We start from the raw sequence: 11790 nt of genomic DNA, 5'->3' as shown, positions 1-11790 counted from the left end.
GATGTTGAGCACTTTTTCATGTGTCTGTTGGCCATTTGGATGTCTTCTTTGGAAAAATGTCTGTTCATGTCTTCTGCCCATTTCTTGATTGGATTATTTGTTCTTTGGGTGTTGAGTTTGATAAGTTCTTTATAGATTTTGGATACTAGCCCTTTATCTGATATGTCATTTGCAAATATTTTCTCCCATTCTGTCGGTTGTCTTTTGGTTTTGTGGACTGTTTCTTTTGCTGTGCAAAAGCTTTTTATCTTGATGAAATCCCAATAGTTCATTTTTGCCCTTGCTTCCCTTGCCTTTGGCGATGTTTCTAGGAAGAAGTTGCTGCGGGCTGAGGTCGAAGAGGTTGCTACCTGTGTTCTCCTTTAGGATTTTGATGGACTCCTGTCTCACATTTAGGTCTTTCAACCATTTGGAGTCTATTTTTGTGTGTGGTGTAAGGAAATGGTCCAGTTTCATTCTTCTGCATGTGGCTGTCCAATTTTCCCAACACCATTTGTTGAAGAGACTGTCTTTTTGCCATTGGACATTCTTTCCTGCTCTGTCAAAGATAAGTTGACCATAGAGTTGAGGGTCCATTTCTGGGCTCTCTATTCTGTTCCATTGATCTATGTGTCTGTTTTTGTGCCAGTACCATACTGTCTCGATGATGACAGCTTTGTAATAGAGCTGGAAGTCCGGAATTGTGATGCCGCCAGCTTTGCTTTTCTTTTTCAAGATTCCTCTGGCTATTTGGGGTCTCTTCTGGTTCCATACAAATTTTAGGATTATTTGTTCCATTTCTTTGAAAAAAGTGGATAGTATTTTGATGGGGATTGCACTGAATGTGTAGATTGCTCAAGGTAGCATTGACATCTTCACAATGTTGGTTCTCCCAATCCATGAGCATGGAACATTTTTCCATTTCTTTGTGTCTTCTTCAATTTCTTTCCTGAGTATTTTATAGTTTTCTGAGTACAGATCCTTTTCCTCTTTGGTTAAATTTATTCCTAGGTATCTTATCGTTTTGGGTGCAATTGTAAATGGGATCGACTCCTTGATTTGTCTCTCTTCTGTCTTGTTGTTGGTGTATAGGAATGCCACTGAGTTCTGTGCATTGATTTTATATCCTGCTACTTTACTGAATTCCTGTAGGAGTTCTAGCAGTTTTGGGGTGGAGTCTTTTGGGTTTTCCACATACAGTATCATATCATCTGCAAAGAGTGAGAGTTTGACTTCCTCTTTGCCGATTTGGATGCCTTTGATTTCTTTTTGTTTTCTGATTCCTGTGGCTAGGACTTCTAATACTATGTTGAATAGCAGTGGTGATAGTGGACATCCCTGCCGCGTTCCTGACCTTAGGGGGAAAGCTCTCAGCTTTTCCCCATTGAGAATGATATTCGCTGTAGGTTTTTCATAGATGGCTTTTATGATATTGAGGTGTGTACCCTCTATCCCTATACTCTGAAGAGTTTTGATCAAGAAAGGATGCTGTACTTTGTCAAATGCTTTTTCTGCATCTATTGAGAGGATCATATAATTCTTGTTCTTTCTTTTGTTAATGTATTGTATCACGTTGATTGATTTGCGGATGTTGAACCATCCTTGCAGCCCAGGGATAAATCCCACTTGGTCGTGGTGAATAATCCTTTTAATGTCCTGTTAGATCCTATTGGCTAGTATTTTGGTGAGAATTTTTGCATCCATGTTCATCAAGGATATTGGTCTGTAATTCTTTTTGATGGGGTCTTTGTCTGGTTTTGGGATCAAGGTAATGCTGGCCTCATAAAATGAGTTTGGAAGTTTTCCTTCCATTTCTATTTTTTTGGAACAGTTTCAGGAGAATAGGTATTAATTCTTCTTTAAACGTCTGATAGAATTCCCCTGGGAAGCCATCTGGCCCTGGGCTTTTGTTTCTTGGGAGATTTTTGATGACTGCTTCAATTTCCTTAGTGGCTATAGGTCTGTTCAGGTTTTCTATGTCTTCCTGGTTCAATTTTGGTAGTTGATACATCTCTAGGAATGCACCCATTTCTTCCAGGTTATCTAATTTGCTGGCATAGAGTTGCTCATAATATGTTCTTATAATTGTTTGTATTTCTTTGGTGTTGGTTGTGATCTCTCCTCTTTCATTCATGATTTTGTTGATTTGGGTCATTTCTCTTTTCTTTTTGATAAGTCTGGCCAGGGGTTTATCACTCTTGTTAATTCTTTCAAAGAACCAGCTCTTAGTTTCGTTGATCTGTTCTACTGTTCTTTTGGTTTCTAGTTCATTGATTTCTGCTCTGATCTTTATTATTTCTCTTCTCCTGCTGGGTTTAGGCTTTATTTGCTGTTCTTTCTCCAGCTCCTTTAGGTGTAGGGTTAGGTTGTGTATTTGAGACCTTTCTTGTTTCTTGAGAAAGGCTTGTATTGCTATGTACTTTCCTCTCAGGACTGCCTTTGCTGTATCCCAAAGATTTTGAACAGTTGTGTTTTCATTTTCATTGGTTTCCATGAATTTTTTTCATTCTTCTTTAATTTCCTGGTTGACCCATTCATTCTTTATTAGGATGCTCTTTAGCCTCCATGTATTTGAGTTCTTTCCGACTTTCCTGTTGTGATTGAGTTCTAGTTTCAAAGCACTGTAGTCTGAAAATATGCAGGGAATAATCCCAATCTTTTGGTAGTGGTTGAGACCTGATTTGTGACCTCGGATGTGATCTATTCTGGAGAATGTTCCATGGGCACTAGAGAAGAATGTGTATTCTGTTGCTTTGGGATGGAATGTTCTGAAAATGTCCGTGAAGTCCATTTGGCCCAGTGTGTCATTTAAAGTCTTTATTTCCTTGTTGATCTTTTGCTTAGATGATCTGTCCATTTCAGTCAGGGGGGTGTTAAAGTCCCCCACTATTACTGTATTGTTGTCAATGTGTTTCTTCGCTTTTGTTATTAATTGCCTTATATAATTGGCTGCTCCCATGTTAGGGGCATAGATATTTACAATTGTTAGATCTTCTTGTTGGATAGACCCTTTAAGTAGGATAGAGTGTCCTTCCTCATCTCTTATTACAGTCTTTGGTTTAAAATCTAATTTGTCTGATATAAGGATTGCCACCCCAGCTTTCTTCTGGTGTCCACTAGCATGGTAAATGGTTTTCCACACCCTCACTTTCAATCTGGGGATGTCTTTGGGTCTAAAATGAGTCTCTTGGAGACAGCATATTGATGGGTCTTGTTTTTTTTTATCCAATCTGATAGCCTGTGTCTTTTGACTTGGGCATTTAGCCCATTTACATTCAGGGTAACTATTGAAAGGTATGAATTTAGTGCCATTGTATTGCCTGTAAGGTGACTGTCACTGTATATTGTCTGTGTTTCTTTCTGATCTATGCTGCTTTTAGGCTCTCTCTTTGCTTAGAGGACCCCTTTCAATATTTCTTGGAGGGCTGGTTTCGTGTTTGCAAATTCCTTTAGTATTTGTTTGTCTTGGAAGCTTTTTATCTCTCCTTCTATTTTCAATGACAGCCTAGCTGGATATAGTATTCTTGGCTGCATATTTTTCTCATTTAGTGCTCTGAAGATATCTTGCCAGTCCTTTCTGGCCTGCCAGGTCTCTGTGGATAGGTCTGTTGCCAATCTAATATTTCTACCATTGTAGGTTACATATCTCTTCTCCTGAGCTGCTCAGGATTTTCTCTTTGTCTCTGAGACTCGTAAGTTTTACTATTAGATGTCGGGGTGTTGACATATTATTATTGATTTTGAGAGGGGTTCTCTGTGCCTCCTGGATTTTGATGCCTGTTTCCTTCCTCACATTAGGGAAGTTCTCTGTTATTATTTGCTCCAATATACTTTCTGCCCCTCTCTCTCTTTCTTCTTCTTCTGGGATCCCAATTATTCTAATGTTGTTTCGTCTTATCGTATCACTTATCTCTCAAATTCTGCCCTCGTGATTCTGTAGTTGTTTATCTCTCTTTTTCTCAGCCTCTTTATTTTCCATCATTTGGTCTTCTATATCGCTGATTCTCTCTTCTGCCTCATTTATCCTAGCAGTTAGTGCCCCCATTTTTGATTGTACCTCATCAATAGCCTTTTTGATTTCGACTTGGTTAGATTTTAGTTCTTTTATTTCTCCAGAAAGGGTTTCTCTAATAACTTCCACGCTTTTTTCAAGCCCAGCTAGTATCTTTAAAGTCATGATTCTGAACTCTAGGTCTGACATCGTACTAATGTCCATATTGAGTAGGTCCCTGGCTGACGGTACTACCTCTTGTTCTTTTTGCTGAGGTGATTTTTTTCGTCTTGTCATTTTGTGCAGAGGAGAATAGATGAATGAGAGAACAAAATGCTAACAGGTTAACAACGTACCCAGCAAATATACTGTATACAAATCAGAAAAGACCTGAAACCAGGGGAAAAGAAAGGGAAGGAAAGAAAAAAGAAAAGAGAAAAAAAAAAAGAAAAAAAAGATAAAAACAAAAACAGAACAATACAAAAAAAGCAGAATATGATCAAATATGGTCAGGCTAGTGCATAGATCAGTGCCACACACTAGATTTTGGGCATATTTTGGTCTGTTAGAAAAAAGTGCCTCCTAAAATTTTAAAGGAAGAAAGACATATATGTACAAAATAAGGGTTGATACAATGAAGGGATGGAAGATGACTGTAAAGATGAAAATTATAAAAGATTTTATAAAAGGAATTGATAAGATAAGTTGTTTGAAAAAAGAAAGAGGATTAAAAAAAAAAAAGGGAGAGAATGTGATCAGGCAGGAGACTAGAACAAAGCCATACACTAGTGATTTAGGGTCTATTTTGATCTGTTAGAAGAAACTGTATCTCAAAATTTTAAAAAGAGAACAACTTATATATATATATGCCAAAAATAAGGGTAACTACTATGAAGGGATAAAATATGACTCTAAAAATGAAAAATAAAAAATGGTTTTTTTTTAAAAAAGGGATTGATAAGATGTTGGTTGAAAAAGGGAAAAAGAAAAATAAAAAAAAAGTTAAAAAAAATTAACTTTGATGAACTAATGAATCATGGTAAAAAAAAAGCCATGAATTCTATGTGTAATACGTATTCCCCTAGCGCTGGAGTTCTCCTGTTCTCCTTGATCGGTAAACTTGGTCTTGGCTTGCTGGCTGTTCGTGCTGATCTTCTGGGGGAGGGACCTGTTGCCGTGGTTCCCAAATGTCTTTGCCGGAGGCGGAATTGCCCCGCCCTTGTCGGTCCGGGCTAAGCAAGCTGCTCCGGTTTGCTCTCAGGAGCTTTTGTTCCCTACAAGCTCTCGGTACAGCTTTGGAGGACCAGGGCGAAAATGGTGGGTTCCCAATCTCCACCCGGAGGAGCTGAGAACTCGGGGCCCTGCTCCTCAGTGCATCCCCAGAGAAAAGCAGTCACTCCCGTCTCCCCGGTCTCCGGCCGCACTCCATGCTCACCCGGCCTGTGACCAAGCGTTTCTATCTCTGGCACCCGACCCCGTGTGGAGTCTCCAAACCCAGCAGATCCCTGCGGTGCGCTCCCGCGCCGCTCCTCCCCGGGGGAGGAAGGGGAGTCTCCCCGGATCTGCCGCTTGTTGGGTCCCTGCTGGAGGAGCAGTGGCCTGACTGGGCCGCGGATCACAGTTTATGGCCACCCCGAGCTGAGAGCCCACGCCTCAGCTCCATCTCTGCAGCCGGCTTCCCCGCTCCGATACCTGGGAGCTCTGTCGCACTCAGGCTCCCCCGGTCTTTCTGTGACCCCGAGGGTCCTGAGACCACACTGTCCCGGGAGGATTCCACCCCCCGCTTAGCTACTGGAGCAACGTCCCTCAGCGGAGCCGACTTCTAAAAGTTCTGATTTTGTGCTCCGCGGCTCTAGCACTTGCCAGAAGCAGCAATGGAGGCCCCCTCCCCTGCCGTCTATCCTCCTGAATATCGCCTCGGATTCACTTCTCCGCACGTCCTACCTTCCAGTAAGTGGTCGCTTCTCTGTTCAGAGAGTTGTTGCTACTCTCCTCTTCGATCTCCTGTTGAGTTCGTAGGTGTTCAGAATGGTTTGATCCCTATTCAGATGAATTCCTGAGACCAGAAGAAATCTAGGTCTCCTACTCCTCCGCCATCTTGCTCCGCCCCTTGAATGCACAATGTGATTTTTTTATCTCTATTTCATCTTTCCAATTGTTCTATCACAACCAATACTTGACAGCCAGTTTGAATTTCAGATACGTTAGCAATTTACTTGCATTTTCCAGATCTAACGGAAGTGTCAGTAAATGTTTTTTCACAGAAGTTTGAGGGGCTTCCTTAAACTAAAAACCTCATCTAAAGGTTATCGGAATATATTTATTTAGATATTCCTTAGATAAAGGAATAGATATTCCTTAGATAAAGATAAAAATTGCCTTTGCAGGCAATTCAGTGGAGAAAGGGTAGTCTTTTCAACAGCAGTGCCTGAAGAAATTTTGGGGGGGTGATGGGTATGTTCATGACTTGATTGTGGTGACAGTTTCACAAGGGTATAATATGTCAAAACTTAAGACTGTACATCTTAAATACATGCAGTTTATTGTATGTCAGTTATACTTCAATAAAGATGCTAAAAAAGCAAAAAAAAAAAAATGAAAGAGAATTAAGTCCTAAGAACAAGGGAAAATAGTCTGGGGAAGGAAGTGGAGAGGGGAACCAACCTCAGCTTTTCTTGGTTAGGAGAATGAGCATGTTAAAAACTGCCACATTGTATTTCTATGTGGACTCATGGTTCTACTTTTGTGTCACTTTCTCTAATACCTTTCATCACATTCCTAAAAACCATCATATAAACTTATTATCTCTTATAAATCATGGAAGAAATGCCACTCTTGCTCTCAGAAAAGCCTGCCCATTGCCCCTTCCCCTCTCCTGGGTACTATACAACAGGGGCTGCCAATTTTTCTGTAAAGGATCAGATAGCAAATATCATATGATTGTAGGCCATCTGGTCTCTGCTGCAACTAATAATCAATTCTGCTTTTGTAGAATACAAGTAACCATAAACACTATGTGAATGAATGTGCATGGCTTTGTTTATGGACAGTGAAATCTGAATCCATACCATTTTCAGGTGTCCCAATATATTCCTCTTTTGACTCTTTCAACCATTTTTTAAGGTGTAATAACCACTCTTAGTTCATAGCTCAGACAAAACAGGCAGTGGGCAGGATTTGGTGTGTGGGGTGTGGCTTGCTGATCAGTGTTTTAGGGGCTGCTTATTAAGCTTGCAAGGACCCAGCTGGGATAAAGTGAGAAGGGGCAGTGAATAAAATACAAATACAAGATCTGTGACAGGCTGAAAAGCAAATATTAGCCTGAGATTGAACAGGGATAACCTGGTCCTAATCCTATTCAACTGGACATTTTCTTCTGGAATAGTACTAGAAATTACAGATCACATAAATAAAAATCCATAGCCTCTCTAAATGCAACATGGATTGCCCATCAGATAATATGCAAAAGACTGGAATCAGAGCAATATTTATTGAGAGAAAGTACAGAGCAGGGTATAGGCTCAGAAGCCGGGTTCAAATCTCAACTTCATCAACTGCTGGCCAAGCAACTTTAAACAAGTTACTGACCCTCTTTGTGCCATAGTTTCCTCATAAAATGAGATATCTATTTGCTAGTTTTGTTGTGAGGATTAAATGAGTTAGTACCTATAAGGTGCTTAGAAACTAAGTGCTCTAATAGTCAAAAAAATTTTAGCTATATCTTTGGACATTATTAAATTAAACATCTGTACCCCAATCATACATGCAGAGAAAGGAGGCTGACAGTTACTTTAGCCAAACTCATTGGATATAGGATTTTAGTGAGAAGTGTTTATGCTTTCAAAATAAATTTATTTTGAGATAATTGTTGATTCATATACAGTTATAAGAAATAATACAGAGACATCCTGTATACTCTTCATCCAGTTTCCCTCAAAAGTAGTAACATCTTGCATAATTATAGTACAATAATGCAATCAGAAAATTGACACTGGTACAATCCACGGAGTTTATTCAGATTTCACCAGTTTTGCATATACTCAGTTGTGTGTGTGTGTGTGTGTGTTTAGTTCTTTGCCAAGCCTGTTCTCCATCAGGAGCATCCAGATAGGAAATCTGGTCATCAATTCACTAATTTAAATGATACCTGAAGAAGACAGTTGCATGAACTCATGTAAATCACACACTAGAATATCACTACCAAGGTATTCAAATTAAGAAAAGCCCTCTATTGGAAACTCAGCACTCCCAGATTTAACTTGGCCTCTTCTTTCCATTTCCCTCCCACCCCTTGCTCCCAAGGATTTACTCTGAACTGAAGAACTAAGACACATGAGTAGGGAGATTAAAAAATAAAACTCATTTTCTTCACACTTCACACCAAATTATTGAGAAGCAAAAGGCTTAATTCTTTTAGTATAGATTTTGAAAATATGTTTCATCATCATCCCAAGGGGCCTTTGAGCCAGGACTCCTTATCACTTCAAGTTAGACAAGGTGATTTGATCAACAAGGGCAGAGAAGGCCTTGCACACCCGCTCAGCTCCACAGTACAGGTCCATGTTTACTGAAGGCTGCGGGCCTGAAATAAAAAAACAGGAGAGTCCTTCAGAGAAAGCGCCTGTAGTTTTTCAAGCTGATCTAGCTAAAGCTCTAGCACAGAGAAGACATGGAAGCCATCTCTCCCCAGTTCCTGATGACAATGCCCTTTTTCTACCAGCTGGCAATTAAGATGGCTATTATTTGCCATGATCAGTTACTAATATAACTTGGTTGTAGGTTCTCCAAGGGCATTTTTCCATGACTCTGAGGACAAATCTGAGTAGCCAGAAAGCCCACTCTTGAGCAGTGGTCTTCAAACTCTGGTGTCTATCAGAATCACCTGGAAGATGTAAAAAGATTGCTGGCTCCTACTCTAAGAGCTCTGATTCTGTACATATGATGGCTAATTTTGTGACTCAACCTGATTGGCTACTAATGCCCAGAGGTTTGGTCAAACGTTAATTCTGGGTGTGCTGTGGGGGTGTTTCTGGATGAGATTTAATATTTGAATCTGCAGACTGACTACAGCAGATTGCCCTCCCTAATGTGGTTGGGCCTCATCCAATCAGTTGAAGGCCTGAATTAAGTAGAAAAGCTGAGTAAGAGAATTCCTTCTGCCTGACTGCCTTGTGGCTGTCACATCAGTTTTCCTCTGCCTTCAGCTTCCCATGGAAATATCAGCTCTTCCTAAGTCCCTAGCCTGCCAGTTTTGGCGCCGGAACCACACTCACTCGTTCCTCTAGGTTTCCATTTGCTGACAATAGATCTGGGGACTTGTCAGCCTCCACAATCACATGAGCCAATTCCCTAAAATAAGTCTCTTTCTATATCTCTATCCTATTGGTTTTGTTCCTCTGGAGATCCCTAGCTAATATAGTATATCAGGGAGGGGCCCAAGAATTTGCATTTCTAATATGGTCCCAGGTGATTCTGATGCCCTTGGTCTAGGAACCATGCTTTGAGAACCTCTGCTGTATAGCTACTAATGAATGGTTGGAGTGGTCCCCTACAATCTATTATAAAATGGATTGTGTTGTAGAAAGATCTACAGTGTGTCAGTTATCAACCAAAAGTTTGATATGCATATTTTTTAACCTAAGAATTACATTTCTAGGAATTGATCCTACAAATATATTCACATATGAGTACAAAGATATAGGTCATAAAGACACCAAACCATTCTTACCGCAATAAAAAATTGGAAGAAACTTAATTATAGACCAATAAATAAATTAGGGTACATTTATACATGTGATAAAAAATGAAATTGCTCAATGTCTAAGGTATATTGTCAAGTGAAAAAAAAGCAAAAGAACTATCTAACTTACGTTGAGAAAGGAAAGACATACAAATATACAGAGAAAAAAGTTGGAAGGAAAACTCACTAAACTGTTAATAGTCATTATCTTTGAGAAACTGGTGGCAAGGAGTGAAGGACAAAATGAATGAATCCATTTTTTAAAAATCCTGCACACTTAGGCATTTTAATACTGTGATGAACATGTAGTAGAACATTATTTGTGTAATTAATAAAAAACAAAATCGCAGGGAATGAAAACTTAGAAAGACTTATTTTATTAGTTACATAATTTAGTTACATGATTTATATAATGGCTGTTTTCTGTTGAACATAAGAAGAGAGAATTCATGGCTTTTTAAATCTATCTATTCTTTAACACTGTTCCAGAACTATAAGAACCTTGAATAAATAATATTTTATTGCCTTGTCCAGAAGAAAACTTATTTTAGGATATTCTGCTTCTCAGCCCACAGTCAAAAAAACTTAAAATACAGCAATAAAGAAATAGAAAAGCAACAATCCATTTCATTCATGGGAAGTTTTTCTTATTATTTGGCTGTTTTCTTTTTAAGCTTCAGTCTCTTGAAGTGTTAAAAAAAAAAAAAGCCAAAGATACACGTCCACCTAGCACCTAGCATGATGCTTGGCATACACCTGGGATTCCGTACATGTTGGGACTGAATTAATGTACAGCACAGGTGGTAGCCTAATGAGATGTTAGAAATACCTGTGAAATTGATGGTCCAAAGGAAATACGAATGGAGTAATTCACTTCAATGTAACTAAAAATCTGTCTGGTCTCTGAATGAATCAGGGATGTGAGAGGAGGCTACCAGAATGATAGATATAGAGATTAAAAAGTATTAGGTTATCTAGTCTAGGATTCCTCTGCTGGGAAACGGAAATTCTGAGCCTGTGTCTTCCTTACAACAATAACTAATTAAGCAAACCATATGTATTGAATATCTACTCTATACTAAGACTTCTCCCGTGAGCTCCAGATTGTATATGTTGATGGGCACTCTGATATCCCTATTTTGATGTCTCTCAGGAAACTCACGCTTAACGCGATCCAAACAGAACTCTTGATGTGCCATCCCCCACCTCAGCTCTCCCCATTGCAATAAGTATATCGCCAATCCCCCAGGCCAAGCCACCACCATTTCCTGCCTAGATTACAATAGGCTTTTACCTGGTCTCTGTGCTCATCCCCTCGCCCTTCCCCAAACTATTCTCCACACAATGCCAGAGTATCTTTTTTTTTTTTAAAAAGCTAGAGTATCTTAAAAACATAATGTACCCCTTTCAAAATGAATGCCCAGTGTCCAGCACATAGTAAATGCTGGAGGAATATTTGTTGAATGAATAAATGAGTGATGAATGATGAATCAATGGAGCTTCGTTGCTGGAAGTCTGTATCTTCTCCCATTGAGAGCAATTGCTTCTACTTTTTCATACATACATACATATATATATTTGAGAGAGACAGAGAAAGATTCAACAAGATTTCAGTATACACCCCCCGGGGATTCCCAGGCAATATTTGAGCAGACTACCTTCTTAAATAAGTGAGCTAAAGATACAGTGTTGCACTTCTCTCTCCTGAGCTTGCCCTGCTCTTTATTTTCTTAGAATTTGCTGAAGTTCAAGCTTCATTTTCTGATTATTTATAATAATAATGTTGATGACGGTTTCATGTGAAGAAGAAAAGACCGGGGCACCTGGGTGGCTCAGTCGATAAGCTTCTGCCTTCGGCTCAGGTCATGATCCCAGGGTCCTGGGATCGAGCCCCGCATCGGGCTCCCTGCTCCACCTGGAAGCCTGCTTCTCCCTCTCCCGCTCCCCCTGCTTGTGTTCCCTCTCTCTCTGTGTCTCTCTCTGTCAAATAAATAAATAAAATCTTTTAAAAAAGAAGAAGAAGAAGAAGAAGAAAGAAGAAGAAGAAGAAGAAGAAGAAGAAGAAGAAGAAGAAGAAGAA

General features: G+C 39.6%; 1 protein-coding gene across 1 annotated transcript in view; it reads right to left on the bottom strand.

The window, feature by feature from the left end:
• Nucleotides 1–8448: 8448 nt before the first annotated feature.
• Nucleotides 8449–11790, bottom strand: part of DYTN (dystrotelin) — a 47976-nt gene continuing 44634 nt past the window's right edge. Inside the window, exon 12 of the mRNA XM_025887199.1 lies at nt 8449–8552. Within this exon, the coding sequence (XP_025742984.1) occupies nt 8449–8552 (104 nt within the window). The remainder of the gene's footprint in view (nt 8553–11790) is intronic.

This window comes from Callorhinus ursinus, unplaced genomic scaffold (genome assembly GCF_003265705.2).
Source record: "Callorhinus ursinus isolate GAN/ISIS: 27379988/994484 unplaced genomic scaffold, GSC_fseal_2.0 scaffold2, whole genome shotgun sequence".
NCBI lineage: Eukaryota > Metazoa > Chordata > Mammalia > Carnivora > Otariidae > Callorhinus > Callorhinus ursinus.
The sequence above is the reverse complement of the archived record's forward strand: the minus strand, read 5'-3'. Positions and strand labels throughout refer to the sequence as shown.